At 40.9% G+C, this 26,932-nt stretch overlaps 1 protein-coding gene across 1 annotated transcript in view; it reads right to left on the bottom strand.

The window, feature by feature from the left end:
• Positions 1–26,932, bottom strand: part of LOC108713464 (anoctamin-3) — a 187,259-nt gene that overhangs the window by 101,122 nt on the left and 59,205 nt on the right. Inside the window, exons 3-4 of the mRNA XM_041589950.1 lie at positions 17,930–18,054; positions 15,893–15,958 (exon numbers count right to left, since the gene is read on the bottom strand). Coding sequence (XP_041445884.1) covers positions 15,893–15,958; positions 17,930–18,054 — 191 coding nt within the window. The remainder of the gene's footprint in view (positions 1–15,892; positions 15,959–17,929; positions 18,055–26,932) is intronic.

Genomic DNA, 26,932 nt, shown 5'->3' with positions numbered 1-26,932 from the left:
GCAAATACATGCCCTTTTCTAAAGGGGACAATGACGTCCGCAATCATATTTGCATTTGTACAAATTCCCCCATAGTGAGTTGGCCATTACCCAACTTCTGTATAATTGTGCTAGGCTTGGGCGAATTTGACCCGTTTCGCTTAGCCAAAAATGCTACACCAGAGAAATGTCACCAACGCCCATGGGCGTCGAAATTTTTGGGCGTGCAACAGCATACAAGTCTATGGGTGTAATTTTTGCATCGAAACAAGGCAAACAAATTCACCCATCCCTACTGGGAGCGGCTTATTCCTCCCCAATGATGTAACTATAGAGAAAGCAGATCCCGTGGTCACGGGGGAACCGGACCATGGACTTCTGCTTCTGTAGCTGAAAAGAATACCCTCCTCCCCGGCCACTTTCTGATTAAATTCAACTCAATCTATTGATGCAGAGAAACCGTATGGGGTTCATTTATGTCTGCAAGTGCAGAGGACAAAGGAATATTTCAAGTGCAATAGCCATTTTTTTTACCACATTAGTGTTTTTTTCCCAGAATTCCTTTGTCATTGCTGGTGCAAAAGGGCATTGAATTTGATGCGTTGCACTTGGCACCCAAAATGAACCAGGTTTTATGGCTACCTGTAGCTGTTCCTGTTGATTTTAATAAAGAAGCATGCCTGTGAGGACTGCTCAACTTTTTTTTCATTTGAAACTACAGGTGTGGGGCCAATTATCCAGAATGCTCGGGACCCGGGGGTTTCCGGATAACGGGTCTTTCCGTAATTTGGATCTTTACACCTTTCTAAGACTACTAGAAAATCATGTAAACATTAAATAAACCCAATACTATGGTTTTGCTTTCAGTAGGGATTAATTATATTTTAGTATGGATCAAGTACAAAGTACTATTATTATTACAGAGAAAAGGGAAATCATTTTTAAAAATTTGGATTAGTTGATTATAATGGAGTCTATGGGAGATGGCTTTTCCATAATTAGGAACTTTCTGGATAACGGGTTTCCGGATAACGGATCCCATTTCTGTATATGTAAAGCCTACTTTATTCATATCCAAGGAGACCTTAGGCCTGTTGCACATAAAAGTAGACAACTAAAGCTGTGAGAAGCTCTTCAGTATCAAGTGTTATACAGGTATGGGACCTGTTATTCAGAATGCTCGGGATCTGGGGTTTTCCGGATTATTGATCTTTCCTTGAAAAATTAGGGGGTTCTTTTTCACAAAAAAAAAATGGATTTTATAGTAAATAAACTCGACTTTAATAAATAACCCCCTATATAAATGGAGTATAATTGTTTTGCATCCAATAAGGATTAATTATATCTTAGTTTGGATCAAATACAAGGTTACTTTTTTATTATTACACAGAAAAAGGGAATACATTTTGAAGTTTGTTTTTTTGAATAAAACGAAGTCTATGGGAGAGGAACTTCCCATAATACAGAGCTTTGTGGACAATCAAATTTCCCGCGAAATTTGCGAAATGGCACCGGCGTCTCGCGAAACAGCATTGGCAATTTTTTGCTGCGGTTTCGCAAATTTATTCGCCTGCGGGAATTAGCTGTGAATTCCCGCCTGGCGAATAAATTTGCCAATCACTAGTTTCCAGATAATAGATCCCATACCAATAGTTCTGTTAAAGGGATGATTCATCTTTTATTTAACTTTTAACATGTTATAGAATGGCTAATTTTAATCAACTTTTCAAATAGCCTTTATTTTTTTCTTTGTTATTGATTTTGAACTATTTTCCTTCTTCTAACTCTTTCCAGTTTTCAGGGACCCCATCTAAGAAATAAATGCTCTGTAAGGCTACACATTTATTTTTATTGCTACTTTGTATTACTCGCCTGTCTATTCAGCCCCTCTCCTATTCATATTCCCAGTCTCTTATTAATATCCATGCATGGCTGCTAGGGTCATTTAGAACATTCAGATTGCTGAAATTGCACACTGGAGAACTGCTGAATAATAAGCTATATAATTTAAAAAAAAACCCTACGAGTAATAAAAAAAAGATAAAGAATATCATTCAATACATCATACTAGAATTTAGTTCAAAGGTAAACAGCCCCTTTAATCACCCAAAGCATATTTCATAATAGTTTTTATAAAATCTCATCACTAACACACTGTACTTTTTTAGGTTATATTCAAACAGAGGAGGCAGCATTACATAGTAACTAGAGAGATTACTGGGGAGAATTCTCTCCCAGAAAAGCTACAAATAGTCCCACCAGTACAACAACTGCTGTATCAGACAACAAATACAGTGATACTGTATACTTCCCGTTTATTATCTTTTTCGTTGTCGCTACATAATCACGTAACCAAGAGGTCGAGTTTTCAGCAAAAAAAAAATGCTCCATGAGGCAGATAATGTAACCATGTAATTCTGGAAATACTATTGTTGGCTGCACTTTTGATGTGATAGTATTTCTGTATATATAGAATATATATAGTGGATAATGTACCCCCTACTGTAATTTCTAAAGATATTATAAGTCACTGAGGAGTTATGTGACCATATAAAAGCATGAGGCCATAGGCCGAGTGCTTTTATACAGGTCATATAACTCCGAGGTGACTTCTGATATCTTTATAAATTTCTAGTAGGGGGTACATTATGCATTATAATCTACATTTTGTGGGGGGGTCGGAGGGGTCGGCGTCAAAACTTTGGTCGTGCCGGCGTCCGTTTCGGACACACGGCGTCAAATTCCGACGCGCTGTGGGGAATGAACATCTGCCAGCGTAAAATTTTGCTCTAGTTCTGGTTACCCATAGCAACCAATCTGTTGTTATTATTATTCTTTGCAGGTCAGGACGTGGGTCAGCGACTTGCTGATTGATTGCTATGGGGCTGATCTCCGGCCAAGCAAAAGTGCAGGCCTAGAATCAGCCCGAATGCTGACATTAGCTTTCTTCTTTGCCTCCACCTGCTGAGATTAGAACCAGTGTGGCATTAGCCTAACCCTGAAGCAAATTTTAAACCTGTGCATTTCCCAGATAGATGCCTTGATAATGATAAGCACTTGAAATCCTATAGTGGAAAACATTATTATTATTGTTATTAATACTACTACTACTAATAATAAAGATTATAATAATACAATAATACATATTCTGACATATTTGCCAACATATTCTACAGCACTGTACAGTAGAAGGGTGTATACTAGTGATGGGGCAATTTGTCCCGTTTAGGTGAAAAATTTGTAAATTTCCTGCGGGTTCACATTTTTTTTTGACACTAGCAAATTTTCGCGACGGTTTCTCGAATGTATTCACCAGTGGCGAAACACGGAAATTCACCACAAATTTGCGCCTGTTAAAATGTATTCCCCCATCACTAGTGTATACACAGACTACATACAAAATCACAACCAATCAATCTGTAAGCAAATCCTTTGAACAAATTCATGCTTTTTACATTTGTTTTGTTTCTATAACACAGAGAAAGAAAATAATAAATGAAAGTCAATAAGACAGTGGGCCCGGACGACACACACACTGAGTTAAACTTTCTGAATCAAAGACTCTTTGGATGGACAGAAAACCTAAAGCGAGTTCTGTACATGTGCAACCAAGCAGACAATCCGCTACTGTATAGATAAAAGGAACCATCATAGAAAGGCTTTGAAATGTAAATAGTCCCAGTTATCACAAAGGCACCATGTGTATATACATATATATATAAATATATATATAAATAAGCACACAGCTGTATCACTTATACAAGTAATTAGTCCATTCAAATAGAAGCAGTGCATTTATTCTAAAAGGGACACAGAAGAATTTGAGTACATTTGATTTTGTTTTAACTATTGCTTACTATGTGTTATAATATAGCTTCATATTTAATACCTATAGGATATATAAATATATGTATATAATAGACAGATAGAGAGATAGCTAGAGATAGATATATAGATAGAGAGATAGCTAAAGATAGATATATAGATAGAGAGATAGCTATAGATAGATGTCAGGATCTACCAACAATGTGTGGTTGGCAGGTAGGAGCCGAAATGCATGGTAACATGGCGACACCATGTTTGGTGTTAGAATAACCAGGAAATGGAAGTGTGCTCAGAATGAAGTTTAATGGTAAACTATAAACAATTGGTATTGGTGAAACGGAAGACAAATAATAAGAAGTAAAAATGAGAACTATAACAAACCAAAGGTTGGGGCAGGCTGATGCAAGTCCGTGTACACAGGCAAAAGTTCATAGGCGGGCGGCAGGTGATACAAGTCCTAGGAACAGGCAAGAGATCAGTGGCAGGCGGCAAACAATGCAAGTCCGTGAAACAGGCGAAGGGTCAAACCAGGAGATCAGATCAAGGATGTAGCAGGTACAAGGAATAAACAGGTCAGAGGAACAAGCAGGACAAGTCAGGAATCAGGGACTGGGTAATTTCAGGAACACTGGCACAAGGTGACTAGAACACAGAAATAAATCAATGATCCAGCAATGGCTGGCAGAAAGGTAAAGGCTTATATAGAGCCTTGATGATAAGATCACCGACACCTGGCTTCAATGAGATTAGGGGTGGAGACATGGAATAGCAGTAATCTACACTGACAGTTCGAGGTGTGAGCTCCAACTGCCTCCAGTGGCTCAGCATGAGAATGCACTGTCCAGTCAACCTGCAGACCAGGGATTCAATCCCCAATAGTCCTGACATTACCCCCCCTTCAAGTATCACCCTCCGGGTGATACTAAAGTCAAATGAAAATTTTTTAACAGGGAGAAAACCGCCAAGATCAGGAGTCAGGGTAGAGAAGCTGCCAGGGACAGGAACCAACACTGAAGTACTACCTGGAGCCACATCTGGAACCGGAGGCCCACCAGGATCAGGAGTGCCACTAAACTCAAGAGCCCATGCAGGCAAGTCACCAGGGTTGAGGGCCAGAACTGAAGAGTTGCCAAGGACAGAGGTTGAAGAGCTGCCAGTGTCAGAAACCAGATCGGAGGAGTCTAGAGTCAAAACGGAAACATTGCTATAGTTTTGAGTCAATACAGGAACCTCGGCTGAGTCAGAAACCAAATCGGTGGAGTCGCCAGGGTCAGAAACCGGATCAGCGGAGTCGCCAGGGTCAGGAGCCACATCGGAGGAGTCACCAGGTTCAGGAGCCAGATTAGAGGAGTCGCCAGGGTCAGGAGCCACATCGGAGGAGTCACCAGGGTCAGAAGCCAGATTAGAGGAGTCGCCAGGGTCAGGAGCCACATCGGAGGAGTCACCAGGGTCAGAAGCCAGATTAGAGGAGTCGCCAGGGTCAGAAGCCACATCGGAGGAGTCACCAGGGTCAGAAGCCAGATTAGAGGAGTCGCCAGGGTCAGGAGCCACATCGGAGGAGTCACCAGGGTCAGAAGCCAGATCAGAGGAGTCGCCAGGGTCAGGAGCCACATCAGAGGAGTCGCCAGGGTCAGAAGCCAGATTAGAGGAGTCAGCCAAGGCACCCATTACAGGTGGCGGACCAGCAGAGGCACCCATTACAGGTGGCGGACCAGCAGAGGCACCCATTACAGGTGGCGGACCAGCAGAGGCACCCATTACATGTGATGGCTTGCCCAGGACAACAGAAAGACCATCATGAACAGCAACAAGACTGGTAGACTCTGGAGCACCAGAACTATCAGATCTCGTAGTAAGTACGACAGGTCTAGAAATGGATTTGTCCTTGGGCCCAGAGGCCACAGTACACAGGTCCTCACAGACTGAAGCCGGCAAGGCTGCTGGCTCGGAGGCTGGAAGCGGCAAGGCTGCTGGCTCGGAGGCTGGAAGCGGCAAGGCTGCTGGCTCGGAGGCTGGAAGCTGAAGTACTGGCACAGGAGCTGCAAACGGAACCACTGGCTCAGGAGCTGCAGACGGGACCACTGGCACAGGAGCTGCAGACGGAACCACTGGCACAGGAGCTGCAGACGGAACCACTGGCACAGGAGCTGCAGACGGAACCACTGGCACAGGAGCTGCAGACGGAACCACTGGCACAGGAGCTGCAGACGGAACCACTGGCACAGGGGCTGCAGACGGAACCACTGGCACAGGGGCTGCAGACGGGAACCACTGGCACAGGGGCTGCAGACGGGACCACTGGCACAGGGGCTGCAGACGGGACCACTGGCACAGGAGCTGCAGACGGGACCACTGGCACAGGAGCTGCAGACGGGACCACTGGCACAGGAGCTGCAGACGGGACCACTGGCACAGGAGCTGCAGACGGGACCACTGGCACAGGAGCTGCAGACGGGACCACTGGCACAGGAGCTGCAGACGGGACCACTGGCACAGGAGCTGCAGAAGGGACCACTGGCACAGGAGCTGCAGGCACGGAGACTGGAACCGTCTGGGCTGCAGGCACGGAGACTGGAACCGTCTGGGCTGCAGGCACGGAGACTGGAACCGTCTGGGCTGCAGGCACGGAGACTGGAACCGTCTGGGCTGCAGGCACGGAGACTGGAACCGTCTGGGCTGCAGGCACGGAGACTGGAACCGGCTGGGCTGCAGGCACGGAGACTGGAACCGGCTGGGCTGCAGGCACGGAGACTGGAACCGGCTGGGCTGCAGGCACGGAGACTGGAACCGGCTGGGCTGCAGGCACGGAGACTGGAACCGGCTGCCTTGGCATGGTAACGGGCACAGGCAGCTTTCGGGGAGCCGGCACAGGCAGCTTTCGGGGAGCCGGCACAGGCAGCTTTCGGGGAGCCGGCACAGGAGCAAGGACTGGCTGGGAAGCCGGCACAGGAGCAAGGACTGGCTGGGAAGCCGGCACAGGAGCAAGGACTGGCTGGGAAGCCGGCACAGGAGCAAGGACTGGCTGGGAAGCCGGCACAGGAGCAAGGACTGGCTGGGAAGCCGGCACAGGAGCAAGGACTGGCTGGGAAGCCGGCACAGGAGCAAGGACTGGCTGGGAAGCCGGCACAGGAGCAAGGACTGGCTGGGAAGCCGGCACAGGAGCAAGGACTGGCTGGGAAGCCGGCACAGGAGCAAGGACTGGCTGGGAAGCCGGCACAGGAGCAGGTGACTGAAGAGCCGGCACAGGAGCAGGTGACTGAAGAGCCGGCACACAAGCTGGAACAGGCTGGACGAGAGCAGGTAGAGGCCCAATTCGTGGGAAAGCTGGGGAAGGACCAAGCCGCCGGAGGACCGGAACAAGAAAAATCTGTTGAATATCAGCTGGCCCTGGAGCAGGAACTGAAGGTTGAACAGTGGGCCTAGGGGCAGGAGGCACAGGTATTGATGGTAACTGGGTGATTGAACGGCCCTTGAACTTAGTAGTAAATGCAGTTTGTATTTCATCCCCATCTGAGTCCAGGTCTTCCCATTCTTCATCAGAAATATTTTCTAAATTGCCTCCATCAGAGAAAACATCAGAACAGGAGGATTGCAAAGTAATTTCAGATGTAGATTTGAAAATATCAGGCGATACTGGCCAGAGATCCCCTGTAGAATATGCCTTTAACAAAGTGAGAAACAGAATGGGATCCTGCAGAAAAAAAGCCTCTTCATCTATGCAAGACTCAGCCCATTCTAAGACTTTACCTCCCAAAAGGAATAATATAATTAGCCTGCTTTTCATGCACTCAGGTGCTTGCTTGAAAAAAGAGACAGTCGCAAACCTTTTACATACAAGAAGAAATTCATCAAACGTGTCCTTTTCCCCTTCATACTTTTTCACTGAGGCAAGCCACTTGGCAGAGAGTTGTAGTTCAGCAGTATCTGAAACAGCACAGCAGTTACCATCAGGCTCCTTGTAATTAGGCTGGATCATTCTGTCAGGATCTACCAACAATGTGTGGTTGGCAGGTAGGAGCCGAAATGCATGGTAACATGGCGACACCATGTTTGGTGTTAGAATAACCAGGAAATGGAAGTGTGCTCAGAATGAAGTTTAATGGTAAACTATAAACAATTGGTATTGGTGAAACGGAAGACAAATAATAAGAAGTAAAAATGAGAACTATAACAAACCAAAGGTTGGGGCAGGCTGATGCAAGTCCGTGTACACAGGCAAAAGTTCATAGGCGGGCGGCAGGTGATACAAGTCCTAGGAACAGGCAAGAGATCAGTGGCAGGCGGCAAACAATGCAAGTCCGTGAAACAGGCGAAGGGTCAAACCAGGAGATCAGATCAAGGATGTAGCAGGTACAAGGAATAAACAGGTCAGAGGAACAAGCAGGACAAGTCAGGAATCAGGGACTGGGTAATTTCAGGAACACTGGCACAAGGTGACTAGAACACAGAAATAAATCAATGATCCAGCAATGGCTGGCAGAAAGGTAAAGGCTTATATAGAGCCTTGATGATAAGATCACCGACACCTGGCTTCAATGAGATTAGGGGTGGAGACATGGAATAGCAGTAATCTACACTGACAGTTCGAGGTGTGAGCTCCAACTGCCTCCAGTGGCTCAGCATGAGAATGCACTGTCCAGTCAACCTGCAGACCAGGGATTCAATCCCCAATAGTCCTGACAGATAGATATATAGATAGAGAGATAGCTAGAGATAGATATATAGATAGAGAGATAGAGAGATAGATAGATAGATAGATAGATAGATAGATAGATAGATAGATAGATAGATAGATAGATAGAGAGATAGCTATATAGATAGAGAGATAGCGAGAGATAGAGAGAGATAGCGAGAGAGAGAGATAGCGAGAGAGAGAGATAGATAGCGATAGATGATAGATAGATAGATAGAAATATAGATAGCGAGATAGATAGATAGACAGACAGACAGACAGACATATAGATAGCGATATAGATAGATGATAGATAGATAGATAGATAGATAGATAGATAGATAATAAATAGATAGATAGATAGATGAATAGATAAAAGTTTCTGAAACTACCTGTATATTATTAGTTGTAAATCAATACACCCATGGTAGACTGGCTAACACAGTGCCTAACTTAGAAACAGTAACATACTTACAAGTCAAAATAAAATCACCTACCATGTTCTCCATACTCAGTGTCTCCATAATTCTGCCCAGAAAAGCTGGAAACAGTGCAAATGTTCCAACCGTGTGAATCACCTTCATGATATCTAGGGAAACACGGCTGCTCTATCCATTGCTATGAGACTGCAGCCGCACCATTTACTCAATGCTACGTTTGGCCAATTGACTGCAAAGGGATTTGCAGAGAGTTTTTAGAATCCCCGGAGAGGCATTTATTTATCTGACAATCCACTTTAACCTGAACGGAAACTAGCATCCCTTTCTCTTGGAATGGAGACAGGCAGCTCTGAATATCTCTCTATCATAATTTATTATCACCTTACTATTCCTTTTGAAACTATTTCATGCTCCTTCCATAAACCCCCATATTAATTCCTTTGGTGTCAAGCTGCTGACATTGTATAACTTTGGTCATTCAAAGCACAACATTTTTAGGACTCTGTTTTTCATTCTACAGGTATGGGACCTGTTATCCAGAATGCTCGGGACCTGGGGTTTTCCGGATAAGGGATCTTTCCGTAACTTGGGTCTTCGTGCCTTAAGTCTACTAGAAATTAATTTAAACATTAAATAAACCCAATAGGCTGGTTTTGCATCCAATAAGGATCAGTTATATCTTAGTTGGGATCAGGTACAAGCTACTGTTTTATTATTACAGAGAAAAAGGAAATCATTTTTAAAAATTTGGATTTTTTTGGATAAAATGGAGTCTATGGGAGACAGCCATTCCGTAATTCGGAGCTTTCTGGATATCAGGTTTCCGGATAAGGGATCCTATACCTGTACTAAACATAAATTAAGAGAAACATTTTTACTACAACTAGTAATGGTAACTTTTTACATTTTATTTAATTATTGTGTTAAAGGGGTTGTTCATCTTTAAATTAACTTTTAGTATGATATAGAGAGTGATATCCCGAGACAATTTGCAATTGGTTTTCATTTTTTATTATTTGTGGATTTTTTTAGTTATTTAGCTTTTTATTCAGCAGCTCATCAGTTTGCAATTTCAGCAGTCTGGTTGCTGGTATCCAAATTACCCTAGCAACCCTGCACTGATTTAAAGCACTGCGTATCTTGTCGGCGCTATATAACTAAATGATGATGATGATGAAGAGACTGTAATATGAATAGGAGAGGCCTGAATAGAAAGATGAGTAATAAAAATACATGTGTAGCCGATACAAAGCATTTGTTTTTAGATGAGGTCCATGACCCTCATTTAAAAGCTGGAAAGAATCAGAAGAAGAATGCAAATAATTTAAAAACTATCAAAATTAAATAATGAAGACCAATTGAAAAGTTGTTTAGAATTGTCCGTTCTATAACATACTAAATGTTCACTTGAAGGGGGTTGTTCAACTTTGAAACAACATTTAGTATGATGTAGAGAGTGATATTCTGAGACAATTTGCAATTATAGCCTTACAGCAGTTGTTTTTTTTTTTTACAAGGGGTCAGTGACCCCCATTTGAAAACTGGAAAGGGTCAGAAGAAAATGGCAAATAATTAAAAAAAAAGCTAAAAATTAAAAAGAAGTTTTTATCCATACTAAAGAATTAAAAAAGTAAGGAGGAGGTGAAAGCATGCCCCCCATTTATAGTAAATGTCTTCTTAAATTAAAATGCATTTCCAAGCTTAAGGGACAAGTCAACATAAATTCACTGGTTATGTTGATGTTTTAGCCCCCCCTCCCCTGTAAATATAATCACCTTGTTAAGAATCCGGGCCGTTAAGTGATCATATTTACTGGATGGCGCCTAACACATTGGCACCCCCAGTGAATTTGCCTAGTAAGACATTCTAACCCTGTTTTCCCCAACCTTTTTTACCCATGAGCCACATTCAAATGTAAAAAGAGTTAGGGAGCAACACAAGCATGAAAACATTTCCTGTCTGTGATTGGTTGTTTGGTAGCCTTTATATGGACTGGCAGCCTACAGTAGACTCCACCAGAAACCAGTTAATTTTCATTGGTAAAGCATTGATCCATGGTTTCCATTGTTTTCACATTGGTATTTCTCCACACACAGTTCTCTACACATTTGAATACAAAAATTACACAACAATGTGCCAGTGGTTGATAATAATAACAATAATAATAATAATATAACCAAAGAAAAGACCCAGGAGAGCCTCAAAAATGGTTCCATGCTTAGACCCTCAGCTACGGGAGTGGAAATCAACAAAAAAAATAGCCCTTTCTTGTTCTAAAGTTCTCAACCACATTTTGTGTACAGCTTTATATGCCCATATGCCTAAACCTGGGTTATTTAGCCCTGTTCCTGGAGACCACATAATAATAGCATTCTATATCAATTATAACCAGGGCCAGAACTAGGGGTAGGCAGAGTAGGCACGTGCCTAGGGTGCAAAGCTGGGAGGGCGCCAGGCACGTACCTCCTCTGTCACCTACCCCAAGTCCGGTTCCCTTCTCTGCCCGACTCTCTGCATTTCTTCTTCAATTCACGCATGCGCACGCAAAACAGGCGCCACGACTGCCGGGCCTGCCTAGGGCGCCTGGCCCGGCACTGATTATAACTATCAGATCATTTTCCAAATTTGTTTAGATATTTGGATTTTGAGCCAGGCAGTGAAGTGAGGACTGTGTTAGGGATACAGAATTTGATTCGGGATGCAGCCTTTTTCAGCAGGATTCGGATTCAGACTAGTCCTTGTGAAAGGCCGAACCTGATCCTAATTTGCATATTTCAATTAGGGCCAGGAAGGGAAATCACATGACTTTTTTTATCACAAAACAAGAAAGAATTTTTTCCCCTTTACACATTCCCACTGCTAATTTGCATATGCAAATTCAGATTTACTTCGGTATTCGGCTAAATCTTTCAAGAAGGATTAGGGGATTTCCCTGAATCCCAAATAGCGGATTCGGTGCATCCTTAATATATGTAGACCAATATCCAGCTGGACTGCACAGCCACCCTATCTCTTCTACCATGATCCACATACTAAATTGAATGCTCAAATCATCAAGATTTTGCCATCACATGGGTGACAAAATCAAACGAAGACTGAAATATTAATAACCTTTTTAGCAACCTTTTTTATGCAGACCCATAAAATCTTAGGTCACAGGAATGTGCCTTGTGATCCAATAAAAAGGTATCCATGGTTCAATGGATGGATAAGCAATATCCGCTTTTTGAGAACACAGTTTAGGAAAGAATTCTGACTATGCTTATGTGCCAAAATAAGAGGTATGAAGCTGTAAGAATAAGTGCTGGGTATATGCTAATAGACACATTAAAATGCAGAATTGAAGAGCAAAAGAAAAATACACATTTTCCTAATCTATCTAGATAGCAGCACTTTTGGCCCCCTGATAGTTAGTAATTTTATGATCAAGTCAGCCAAATGACTGTCTCAGCTGTCTTGATAATGAACTCAGCCTCTCTCACCTCTACGTGGGAGTTTGTTTCATGGGTCTTTGGAGTAAAGAATTAACAACAGCAAGGAAAACAGAAAAGGTACCCCGAGGGGGTGTAAAAGGTTTATTAAACTGTAACTAAATCTTTAATGAGACCGTACAGTAAGGCAAGTGCAATAACGGCAAGATTGGATATATCATGTTACAGGTCATATAAAACATGGAATACTTTAAGTCCTCTTGATATTGCTATAAACCAGCTGGTTATTGAATGAAAACACAGCCTATTGTCCCATGGATGGGTCCAAATCACTTGCCTTCCACACTTATCTGAAAGTGACTAGTTCAAATACCAAACAGAGAAGTAAAATACCAAGCAATTTAACGCTAATAACTTGGCACAGGTCACCCAAATAGGCAAATTAACCTCTCTTAACTTCAAAAGATCTCTGACCTAGTCCAAAGTATGTTTCTTTGCATTTGGCCAGAACGTGCACTTTCACAAACCAGAGGCCAGCGGTATTCAAACTTCTGTAAACGTCGATCAAGAATACCCCATCCTGTGATAGGTTGATATTGAGGTTGATATTTAAATTAACTTGTTCCTATCATGGTGAACCAATGTGTCACTAATGAGAAGAATGAACATTTGCTCGCATCTTATCCCCTTATGCCTTTAACTAATGGGATAATTTCCAAGACAAATGGAATGGGCTGACATTTTAGTCCTGTAAAGGCCCCATACACGGGCCGATAAAAGCTGCCGACAGACCAAGATGGCAGTTTATTTTCCCGTGTGTGGGGCCATCCGATGGGCTTCCCTGATCGATATCTGTCTGAAAGTCGGCCAGATCTCGATCGGGCAGGTTAAAAAGTTCTTTCGGATCGCGGCCACATCTATGCGTGTTTGCGGTTCCATAATCCGACCGTCCGCATCGGATCAATTATGATGCGATCGTTGGGCACCGAGGCCCATGATTGGATCAGCCCGATGTGGTCATATCATGGAAAGATCTGCTCGTTTGGCCAAGAGTGGATCTCTACGTCTATGGCCACCTTAATGGAAGGTCAACTGGAAGCTACTGTATGATGGAATGGTTTACAAGCCACATTATCAACACAAGTAATTAGTTGTGTCTTTTATAGCCACCTGAACCTGTTGGGGGCTAATGGGAGCTTAGAACTAATCCTGTAATCATGGGTCTGCAACAAGTGGATTGTGAAGGACAGGGAACCTTTGTGATGCTTTGAGAGATGCTTTCAAAGATCTTTGTCCTAGAGCTGAACTGCTCGAGAGATGTTGGGATCTGTAATTCTTTTAAATCTGGAAGTGCCAAAAGACGCCTGTATCTGGTTTAGTATTTCTATTTTATTCTGTTGAAGTATTGCCACTTTCACTTTTTTTAATGTTGCAGATGATGGGAAAGTTGAACATTACCCAGAGGATATCTACTGGTGATGCTTTCCAACTGCACATCATTGACAATAATTTAGTGCAGTCACCTGTATCTTTTTAATTGGAGTCTGCATCCTCTTCTATTGTTATTGGCAAATGTTGTTCCTGGGTTTATTTAAGCATAAAGAAGTACTCGATAAAGAAGTATTTATTATGATGCTACATTCCAGTTGGACTAAAGTCATGCAGCCGAAAACAGTAGTGTGTTTTTTTTTCGACTCTACCTTTGGGGCATTGATAGTGTAGCAATTTGTTGCTCGCGGAGCAGCTAGTTAGTCTGTGTGTCAGTTTGTTGGGCTCACCAATGAAGTGTTAATGGTTGTCGTTTTACCTGTCAAATGTTATTAGGAAGCCAGTTGCATCCAAAAGTGAATGCTTGGTGCTGAAACAAATGTGCCTTTCTTCATCAATGACATTGTGCTCCTTCTATTTGCTACTATCCCCCAATGGGATATTAACCTAAAGCTGGCCAGTCATGGGACAATTTTTGGCTTCCATGCAGAAAAAGCTGAATGTGTTGCATTTTCGCTATACTTGAGCATATCCAAATTGCACTGATCTGAGCAGTCTAAATCCTTGGATTGCTGTCTTTAGTAGTAGAAAAAGCTCTCCAAGGAAACATAGACTACAGTTCTCATATAAATAAGTGCAAATAGCGTGTTTTTTACCCTCTGTGTGGCATTTCCCCCAAAGTTCCTGTGTACTTGTTGGTGCACACTAAGTAACATCTACTGCAACTTGCATGTTATGCACCAATATGGGTGCAAGTCACTGCTCACTTTCATTAATACAGTGTAAGTTACAGAGTACAATCTCTGGACACTAAATGTAAGGAGAACCCCTCTAATCACCATCATGTCTATGCTGGCAGTTGTCCATGTTTCCCTTGTGTAAATACATGCAGTTACTGTACATGAAGTAGTTACATGAGAGTAGGCTAAATGGGAGTAGTGGGGCTGGCCTTTGTGGGTTTAGCGTGTCTTCCTTTCTATCAACTTGTGAAGTGTTTTGGAAAGCTTCACCTTGGTGAACCTTTGTCTTTATTTAATTACTTTAACATAAAGGAAATAATAATCGCAAATTGCATGCTGAGGAATTGAGAGCTCTAGTTGGCCATAACTCAAGGCCCCCACAGTTTAGCAAAACCTTTCTTTACAGAAGGAAAAATGCTGTAGTTTCTGCATCATGAGACAATACTAAGCGTTTTTGGAAAGCTGTAGTTGGCAGTTTTGAGAAATTATGCATTTTAATATTAAGAAATGCCTGCGACCTCTGTATTAAAGTGAGTACATAATAGTTCCACTATCTCAGCAAACCTTTGGGGCTGCCTAGTGAATATCTTAAAAGAATAATGCGATTGTGTTTCTGACACAGCAGCGAGTCTCATGATAAAACTGCAAAAGCTATCGGACACTCATTAAAATTAATTTTCCTTCCAGGTCCCCCGCTTACTGACCTTCAAACTGGGATTGAGGTGTATCTTGTAAAAAGCAAATAGGCATTTTTCCCAGATATCACCCTAACTGGCCATCAGGCTAAGCCCCCGGCACTGTCCAAGGCTTCCCTGGAGGGAGAGGGGCAGTGGCATAACTAGATATTATTGGGCCCCACAACAAATTCATTTTAGGGCCTCCTAAATATGCAGAGGTTGTCCTTTTTTACCAAAACATATTAAAATGGTTCATTAATTAAGGCTTCACCGGGCCCCCTATACCTCCTGGGCCCTCCTGCAGCCACATGGTCTGCTTCCTCTGTAGAAATGCCCTCAGAGAGGGGGACCTATAGTCTGGGGCTAGTTCAAGCTGGTAGAGAAACCTGGTTCTTTTGGTATGCAGACTGAAGTACACAGTTTGAGAATAAGCCCATATGCTTGCATCAGACTTTTTATGTTCCTGCACCCGGGACACACATACCTCCCAACTGTCTCAATTTTGACAGCTCAGCCCGCAGTCCCGGTTTCTTAATGAAATGTCCTGAGTTTCCGATTGTTTCCCTAAACCATATACTTGCTTAAGAAGGATGCAATGCAAGAGGCGTTAGTGTGTTATAATCACTAAAGTCATACCTACCCTAACTGGTTTTGTTGGAAATCTTTCAAAGATGTGTTTATCTCTATTCAGCAAATCTTCTTTGGGCTGGAAAACATTGGAGGAAAGAATTAGGAGAGTTATTTATAGGCTGATATTTGGCAGATGTAATTCCCAGTCAATTAGGAAACCAACTACAAACAGAAAAACACTGATGCCATTATATACTTTTGCCCTGCATTCAAGGGTGAGTTGTATCTCCATTAAGAAAGTATCCCATTTTCAGTTTTTAAGGAGGTGTTAGTGGTTTAGCTTGTAACTATTTTCTATCTTCAGGTGCTATTATGTTTTGGGCTGTGTGACCAAAAGGTGCAACTAATACTTCTATCCATGCCCCTCCAGAACCAACCTTCTGGCCTCCAAAACTGCAGCATGGGGGCCTCACGTAGCTTCACTGATCACTGTACCTGGTTAATAAAATGTAGAGTAGCTCAGAAAAGCTGGAGGGCATCATCTTCTCTTCTCTGAGATTGCCTACTCAATTCAAGCCAGGTCAGATAAACCTTCAACTGTTCATGTTCCACAAAAGGCAAAATTACAGAGAAAAGGACCTAAAGTGGCTCAGGGTGAAAACTACCAGCCCCCACCACGCCATACTTCCCAACTGTCCCGTTTTGAGCGGGACAGTCCCGATTTTGACAGCTCAACCCGAAGTCTTTGTTACTGAAATGTCACGACTTTCTCTTTGATCTCCTGCACTGATACAAAGTTTCTAACTTAATTGGCTTTTGGCAGAGAGCCTAGAATGAATACTTAGATACTATTGTAACAATCTAAGATAAGCAGGTCTCTTGGGAGAACTTAGACTCATAGTTTAAAGGGGAATTCAACCCCCAACTAATAAAAACCCCTACCCTTCATAGCCCCCCCTCTCTGCTCCCCCCACACAGGTGCTAACACCTGTAAATGCCCCTAAGCCTGTAATTACCCCTCGTTGCAGAGTAAGTACAGCAGAGTTCACGGGCTCCATCTTCCGGTGCTTTGGTAATCTTCGGGTCTTCTTCATTTCGTAATTTTCGTCACTTTCAACACATGCGCAGTTATCACAAATCAGAAGACTGCTCCACCTGCGCATACGCCAGTATGTCTCTTACTTACCGAAGATTTCCAAAACGCTGAAGATGGGGCCCTTGAGCTCCGCTGCGCTGACTCTGCAACGAGGGGTAATTTGTATAAGCAGGCCGGGATTCATTATGTCAGCGCCCCTAGGCCAGACAATTCTGAAACCACTGCTTCTCCTCCAACAGTGATATCTCTCTCTATTTTTCATAGCCTGTACTTAGGGATATTATACAATAGTCAATATTATTATATCCCTGTACTACGAATAGGGTTGCCACCTTTTCTGGAAAAAAAATACCGGCCTTCCTATATATTTATATTTTTTCCCTATTGATAACATTGGGATCAACTATAATTTTTACCGGCCAGTTGGCAACCCTAACTATGAAAAAATCCACTGGAAAAATCTGATGCCCCTTTGAGTTTTCCTTAAAGAGCCAGCGGTTTGTTTTCTTATCCCTGCATGCTGACATTGTCAATAAAACCATAACTTACTATGGACAGGAGACAAACACAGCATTATAATGCCCAATGGCGTGGACCTGCGCTCACCCCTGCTTGTTTGTTTGTGGCAGTGGGTGGTGAAAAATAGAATGCAGAATGGGCCAGGACAAGGTAATTTTATACAGCAGACCCTGCTGCCTTCCACCCCTGCTACCATGGGGTCTGCTTTATAGTAATTATGCCAATAATTACACCAGTCTTATATGTAGAGGCACTAGGTGCACTGCTGTTGTTGCCTATGAGGCATTAACCAGCAATTAACTCACAACTATGTGTACATATAAATAAGAAGTTGTATGGACATTTCTAATGGAAAATATACATTAAAATAATCCGTATCCTTGTCTCTTGCATAAGGTGTATGTATTCATACCCTATGTATATTTACTATGCACCAAATGTTCTACATTTCACACAGATATTGATTCACAAAACAAAAACATTGGTTATTACCTTTTGGGACTTCCAAGAGCCCTGCTTTTGCCTGGTGAGCTTCTGCTGAATAAGCAGAGATTGATCGGTGCGGCTGTCGTAGGCACCCTGCTCGGAATCATCAGTGTAAGTATCCTTTGTTGAATCTAAACACAGAACGAGGATGGTCACGGCTGTTAATAATATTGCTATTTGGCACGGAAGCGCCTTGTAGTACAGAGCTTCACTAATGCAAATGCCACCTCTCTCTCTCTCCCTCTCTTAAAGGCACATAAATATTTAAATATACTGAAGGTTTGTCCTGGGAAAGTTTTGAAATGCAGCTTATACTTAAGAGGAAGCACATATATATATATATTTATGTGTAATGTGTATATATATATATATATATATATATATATATATATATATATATATATATATCTCTTCACAAGGGCAGCACCCTGCTGATATCATGTTCCCTAGGTGCACGGTAAAAAATTCAAATACTTCAAGAAGACCAGGCCATGAGGAAGGTCCCTGTGTGGACCGAAACGTCACGTCGGCTATTCATGCACTATATATATATATATATATATATATATATGTATATATATATATATGTATATATATATGTATGTATATATATATGTATGTATATATATATGTATGTATATATATATATATATATATATATATATATATATATATATATATATATATATATATATATATACACACATACACACACACACACACACACACACACACATAAACATGAAGAGCGCACTACCACGTATCCAAGAGAAACCTGGTGTATATATATATAATATGATCATCTTGGTTGCTTGATGCAAGAATAAAAGAATAACCACATAATAAACAAAGGCAGAAATGTCTTCATAATTTTGCTGTGGGGCCCATTAAGTCCTATGGTACCCGGCATACAGAGGTCTGATTTCTTAGAAATATACATAGAATCTCAGCCAGAAGGCTCGTAGCCCACTGGGTGCATTTTTCAGTCATGGTTTTTCAGCCAAAATGCATATATTCTGTCAGTGCTTGTCATTCAGGGGGTGGGGGTGGTTCCCCTTTAAAGGGCATGTAAAGGCAAAAAAATAAAATCCCATTTTTACTTTCTTTAATGAAAAAGAAACCTATCTCCAATATATTTTAATTAAAAAATATGCACCGTTTTTATAAGAAACCTGACTGTAGGAACAATAGGAAGGTACAGGATAGCAGCTCCCTAACACAAGATAACAGCTGCCTGGTAGATCTAAAAACAACACTCAATAATAAAAGCCAAGTCCCACTGAGACTGATTCAGTTATATTAAGTAGGAGAAATAACAACCTGCCAGAAAGTAGTTCCATCCTAAAGTGCTGGCACAAGTCACATGACTGGGACAGCTGGGAAACTGACAATATGTTTAGCCCCATACCAGATTTCAAAATTGAATATACATTTTTTTTTTGCTCTTTTGAAAAATGGATTTCAGTGCAGAATTCTGCTGGAGCAGCACTATTAACTGATGTGTTTTGAAAAAAAAACATGTTTTCCCATGACAGTATCCCTTTAAGGGGTAAATACAGGGTTCATTCAGGTTGGAAGCAGTGGCAAAGGGAGTGGGTCTGGGCCAGCGGGGTCCACCAGGTTTTTTCCCCATGTCCCGTCGGCCCAGTCCAACCCTGTGTAGAAAACTTTTAAGTAGGTGCTGCCATACTACTTAGCCAAACATTACTCCTAGTGGCCATAAAGAGCTGTGTGTTCCAGTGCTCTATGACAGTAATGCCTTGGTCAGCAGCTTTGAATCAATAGAATAAATAACAGAGAAAGAAGATTCTGTTCATACTAAGGCACAATCTTCTATGTCACCTTCTGTTTAAAGGGGTTGTTCACCTTTGACTTAACGTTTAGTATGATGTAGAGAGACAATTTGCAATTGTTTTTTATTTCTTATTAGGGATGGGCGAATCTGTTTAGTTTCGCTTCGCCAAAAAAATTGCGAATCTACTGCAAAACTCACAAAACTGCTAAATATTTGCGAAACGCATTAAAGTCAATGGGCGTCATAATAATTTTGACGCACATCAATTTTTCACCTGCGAATTGTCGCCGCAGTTTTGCCAATTAATTTGCATGCGGTGAAACACAATTTCAGCAATCTGATTATTAGGGTCCAAATTTCCCTAGCAACTATACACTGATTTGAATAAGAGACTGGAATATGAATATAATACTGTAGACCTGAATAGAAAGATGTGTAATAAAAAGTAGCAATAACAATACATTTGTAGCCTTACAGAACCATTGTTTTTATATTGGGTCAGTGACCCCCATTTGAAAGCTGGAAATACAAATAGGAGAGGGTCTGAAAAGAAATGAGTAATAAGTAACAATAAATGTGCGGCCTCATTAGTTTTTTTAGATGGGGTCAATGACCCCCATTTGAAAGATTCAGAAAAAGGCAAATCATTAAAAAAAACTATAAAAAATAAATAATGAAGACCAATTGAAACGTTTCTTAGCCATTCTATAAAAGTTAATTTAAAGAGAAAAAATAGAACATTATCTCCTTTGACCTTGAAAACAGACGAAACCTGCTGTAGTTTGGATATATTTACAGAATGACATCCCATTAGATAATTGCTGTAATCACATGACTGCGAGTGGGACTCCTGGAGCAGAGCAGCAGAGGAATCCTGACAAATCACTGGATGATGCAGCTGCTGTAGGAAAAACACCTTCTGCCTCCTGGTAACTCAATCCCAGGTGAGAAGCCATGCAAGAAATCGATTGTTTGTGTTTACAGCAATAAACATGGAAGTCCAAGGATAAGAGCCTTATTTAGCAGAGAGACAGTAAACAGAAATATAAATAACCACCAATGGGGAATGGAAAGAGTATTTTGCTTTGGAACAATATTGTAAGCCGAGATATTATTCAGAGCAGGGCCTCAGTCAGCAGCAACAATGTAATAAGCCTGTTATTGAACTTGCTGGGAGATGATGTTGAACAACAGCAATAGATGTCCCATATAGAACAACTCACCTTACTGAGCACATGATTGTGCCTGAGACCCTTCTCGTAAGTGTGATAAATCTTTGGGGTGCAGTTTGTTGCATTGTGCATAGAGAAAAGGTCTATTTCTAAGAAAAGGGTATCTCTAATATAGGGTAGAGAGACAGAATTTGCATTTGCTTTATTGAGAACCCTCTTTAGGGTAGATACCGTGCCCTGCAAAATGATTTACTACAAGAATAGGATCCGTTATCCGGAAACCTGTTATCCAGAAAGCTCCAAATTGAGGAAAGGTCATCTGCCATAGACTCCATTTTATCCAAATAATCCAATTTTTTTAAAAATGATTTCCTTTTTGTCTGTAATAATAAAACAGTAGCTTGTACTTGATCCCAACTAAGATATAATTAATCCTCATTGGAAGCAAATCCAACCTATTTGGTTCATTTATGGGGCCGATTTATCAAGGGTTGATTTAAGAGTTCATGGGAGGTTTTTTAAACTCCCATAAACTTCCATGAACTCGAAATTCGTCCAAAATTCGACCAACTTTTTTTTTCAAATTCCGGAGAATGGGATAGACCCGCAAACTCAAATCGAATCGAAAACTTGATGTTCAGGAAGGCTGCAAACTCCAAATTGATCCCAGGACTCCCCCCATAGGTTAAAACAGCAATTCAGCAGGTTCAAGGTGGCGAATAGTTCGAAATTCATAAAGGGCCAGTACATGATACATTTTGAAAATCAAATTTGAATGTTTTTAAAAGCTCAAATTGAATTTTAACTATTCCCTAGTCGAATTTCACTTAAAAAACTTGAAAATTCAAACTGAAAAATTCAAAATTCGAAATTTGAATTTTCACTTCGACCCTCGATAAATCTGCCCCTTAAAGGGGGTTGTTCACCTTTTACGATAACTTTTAGTATGATGTAGAGAGTGATATTTTGAGACACTTTGCAATTTGTTTTAATTTTTTGTTATTTAGCTTTTTATTCAGCAGCTCTTCAATTTGCGGTTTATCCATCTGGTAACTAGGGTCCAAATCACCCTAGCAACCATGCATTGATTTGTATAAGTGACTGGAATATAAACAGGAGAGGGCGGAGTAGATGGATCGGTAATAAAAAGTAACAATAACATACATTTGTAGCCTTACAGAGCATTTGTTTTTTAGAAGGGAGTCAGTGACGCCCATTTGAAAGCTGCAAAGGCAAATAATTATAAAACTATAAGAAAATAAATAATGAAGACCAATTGAAAGGTTGCTTAGAATTGGCCGGTCTATAACATAATAAAAGTAAAGGTGAACCACCCCTTTAATGTTTACATGATTTCCTAGTAGACTTAAAGTATGACGATACAAATTACGGAAAGATCCATTATCCAGAAAACCCCAGCTCCCAAGCATTCTGGATTACAGGTCCCATACCTACATTAAAGTTTATGTAGTTGTTCCCTGGGACCCTTCGATGGGGGTTGCAGCTGGGGCTGGGGGTCCTGGAGGGGGGTGGGGGCCCTACGGTGGAAGTCCTATTAGGTCTGGACTCTCCAGTCTGATGCTGCCGCTGGACCTCCGTGAGTTATTTGTGGGTGGGGCCTAGTTACACCACTGGTAGTGGGGTGGACTAGGTGTGTTTAGGTTACATAGTTGCAGTGGTGGGCTGGGTTTCTTCATAGTGGGTTAGCCAATAGGGCTCTGTAGGCTCACCAACAGATGGGCATGTTGGAATTAGAATGGGGATATTGGGAATTAATGGAAAGGTGGTAAGTCCATAGGGAGGTTCCCAGGGTAAGCCTGGAAGAAACCCCTTATAGGTGATCAACAGGGGACTCTACCATGGTGGGGCTAGATGGAGGAGGGTAGGGAGGTAGGATTGGGCCAGATCAGAAGTGGGCAAATTAAGTCCAGAATTACTAGGCATTACAAATGTACTGGCAAATACATTGCTAGTAAATTTGTAATACCATCCATGTCGGTGACTTACCAACCAGGTGGCAACCCTATTTGCCGTTGCCCCAGACACAAGAGCAAGAACGCTCATAAGGACCATGCACTTAGCAGTTGCTCTTGGTTCAGTGGCCTGCCAGGTGAAGAATTTGGTGAAGCCAGCAGATATCTGTATTTAACACCTGCACTTGTCATGTTTGTAATATTGTATAGTGAACCACCCCTTCAATGTGGTTCCCTATTGAATTGGTGGTTCACCTTTAAATTCACTTTTAGTATGTTATAGAATGGACAATTCTAGGCAACTTTTCAATTGGTCCTCATTTTATTTATCGTTTTTGCCTTCTTCTTTTGGCTCTTTTCAGCTTTCAAATGGGGGTCACTTACCCCATCAAAAAAAAAAAAACAAAGGCTACAAATTTATAGTTATTGCTACTTTTTATTACTCCTCTTTCTATTCAGGCCTCTCCTATTCATATTCCAGGCTCTTATTCAAATCAGTGCATGGTTGCTAGGGGAATTTGGACCCTTGCAACCAGATTGCTGAAGTTGCAAACTGGAGAGCTGCTGAATAAAAAACAAAATAACTCAAAAAGCACAGATAATAAAAAATTAAAACCAATTGCAAATTGTCTCAGACTATTACTCTCTATATTATACTAAAAGTTAAATCAAAGGTGAACAACCCCTTTACGGAAAGATAACATGTTACAAACATGGCTAGTGTGCTTTTACTAATATTTAATAAAAAATTTAATTAACGAGACACGTGTGGCTATTATTTAATGCCAAGGGGTTCATTAATATGTGAATACCGAGTTGGAATGTCTCTGTTTGTTTGTGAATTGGTTTGCACAGATTCACCCGCCAGACTCTCGCTAAGATGAAATACCTATAATGAATATCTATTCTGCAATTACAATCACTGATAATGAAAACACTACAGTCCATTAAAGTGTTTAAGGTCTTTATGCAGACTGAGCAGCACCACAACGTCATTATTGGACAGGACTAAACGTTACGTTAATTAACATTTGTCTCGGGGGAAATATGATTTCGGCAAAGTGGATTATGGCAGCAAATAATTCACACATACAGTCAAAACATTTTGGACGCAAATTGGAAAAGTCGCTCACTAGTGATGGGTGAATCTGCGTGAACTTTTCGGCGAAGCAAAACGGTACAAATTAAACCAACACTAATAATAACGGTCAAAAAAAGATGGGTACTAATTGGAATGCCACTAATTGGATAACATGGTTATTTTTGCTACTTGGACTGTCTGCGTCTATGATATAATGGCACTGACACAAGAATAAAAACAACTCATCCATGTCTTCTAGGGTGCTTGATAAATACAGTTCAGATATGGGACCTGTTATCCAGAATACCCAGGACCTGGGGTTTTCTGCTCAGTGTCGGACTGGGACTGCCACCTCAGGGGCCCTCCTCCCCAGTCACTAAGGGGCGGTATTTACTTAAACTCAACTTTTTCAAACTTGAGCAAACTCCCAAACTCGAATCGCCTCAATTTACCAATAATTCTTCTAGAAAAAGTTGGTGTGAAAAAACGTTGCAACAAAATCGTGCATCAATTTGAATCGTTTTTTTCCTCTAAAAATGAGAGTTTTTCCACTTTAAAAAAATCTATCAGAAAAATTTGAGGTTTAATAAATTAGGGGAAGACCATCTCGTATAAAAGCCATTTAATTAAATAATGTACGTTTTTAAAACCAATTTCCTTTTTCTCTTTAATAATAATAATAATAATAATCTTGCACACAATTTTTTGGGTACTTCGACCATCGAATAGGCCTAAATTCGACTTCGATTTGAAGAGAAAATACTTAGACTATTCGACCATTCGATAATCGAAGTACTGTCTCTTTAAAAAAAACTTAGACTTCAACACTTTGCCACCTTAAACCTGCCGAATCGCTATGTTAGCCTATGGGGACCTCCTAGAACATATAGCCAACATTTAACTAAGTTTTTAGAAGTCGAAGTATAATCGTACGAACGTACGATTAAATCGTTCGAAACTTTCGTTTTGACGTACTAACGTAGTTCGATCGTAGGATGTTAAAAATCCTTCGAATTCTACTTCGAATATCAAAGTATGCAATTCGATGGTCGAATTTCGAAGTTTTTTCCACTTCGAAATTCAACCCTTGATAAATCGGCCCCTAACTGTAACAGGTAGAAGTGTTGAAGCAAAAGACACAACTCTATCTGTTAATTGGCTCATGTGACCTATCAAGTATGTTTTGGTTGGTATGTTTGTGTGCACAGGGAATCGTACGATTTCTTATTTTTTACAATTTTCTTTTTATGATTATCCAATGGCTCATACTACTAGAAAAGTATATTATTATGAAAATGGTTTATTTACGTGAAGCAGGGTTTTACATATGAGCTGTTTTATGTAATACAGGTATAGGATCCCTTATCCGGAAACCCGATATCCAGAAAGCTCCGAATTACAGAATGGCTGTCTCCCATAGACTCCATTTTATGTAAATAATCCAAATTTTTAAAAATGATTTCCTTTTTCTCTGTAATAATAAAACAGTAACTTGTACTGGATCCCAACTAAGATATAATTAATCCTTATTGGAAGCAAAACCAGCCTATTGGGTTTATTTAATGTTTAAATTAATTTCTAGTAGACTTAAGGCATGAAGACCCAAATTACGGAAAGATCCATTATCCGGAAAACCCCAGGTCCCGAGCATTCTGGGTAATAGGTCCCATACCTGTATCTTTTTATAGAGACCTACATTGTTTGGGGGGTATAGTTTTCCTTTAAGAGATGGAGATCCAAATTACAGAAAGATCCCTTATGTGGAAAACCCCAGGTCCCAAGCCTTCTGGATAGCTGTTCATGCCTGTACCTGTCTCATTCCTGTATTGCTTTGTTATTGCAGAGAAAAAGGAAATCATTTTAAAACATTTTGAATTATTTGATTATATTATATGAGTATATGGGAGATACCTGTACTAGTAATACAGTAACTGCTTTCTAAAGGCAATTGAAGAATAAGTGATTGAGGGAAGCTGTGATATTAAGACTGATTATTGATATTTTGAAACCATAGTCCACCACGTGGGCAGAGTAAATGGTAATTTGTAGCAATATAACGCCATGATTTTGTAGGTCAAGTCTCCTGGCCAACGGAATGTTTTAGTGGTTTTGTTTTTTTGTGCTCATCCAGTTCTTTAGCAGAGAAATATTTGGGCTGATATGTCAGACAACCTAGTAGGAAGTTCACCTTGCTATAACTTGTCCAACAATTATACATCCACACGGTGGTAGCTGGCTATACCGGCAAATGGACATGGTCATAGATTATTTAAAGGTATATCAACGAAGAAATGTATTTAGTTATGTTTTACATACCTACGATATTTAAAAAAAAAAAAATATATATATATATATATATATATATATATATATACACATATATATATATATATATATATATATATATATATATTCTGTAAGGTAAATGGCTAATTCTTCTTGAATGCTCACTATCATGTTTAAGTAAACCACTGCCTTTTTTTGCTTATTTGGATTGTTTATTATTGGGAATTTACTTTTGTTTTCTTTACTCCAGAATTGACATCAAGTACAGTTGGGTCAATATAATTAGAGATCTGTTTACAGCATTGTAATTAAAGTTAACTGGGTAGCGGGGGATTAAAAAAGTGAGAGCTCAATGACAATTTCAGGCAAGATCTATCAACGCTGTGTTCTTGTTAGGCAAACTCTGATCTGAATGGTGTTTCTATTGTACAGTCCTATGTACTCTATGTCTCACTGATTGCTCACTGATTTGCTTTCCAACGCATTTGTTCTGCTTCTAAACCATATGATTATATGCAAGAAAATCAAGTTTCATACATGATATCACTGTGATGCTTGAGAAGTTCACTTACGGCACCATTAGTATTTATATACAGTGACGTAACTTTAGAGGAAGCAGACCCCAGCAATCACAGGGGGGGCCCGGACTGCAGGGTCTGCTTACGTGGAACCCCCCCTCCCAGCCGCTATCTTACCTTTGGT

Source organism: Xenopus laevis, chromosome 4L (assembly GCF_017654675.1).
Source record: "Xenopus laevis strain J_2021 chromosome 4L, Xenopus_laevis_v10.1, whole genome shotgun sequence".
NCBI classification, from domain to species: Eukaryota; Metazoa; Chordata; class Amphibia; order Anura; family Pipidae; genus Xenopus; species Xenopus laevis.
The sequence above is the reverse complement of the archived record's forward strand: the minus strand, read 5'-3'. Positions and strand labels throughout refer to the sequence as shown.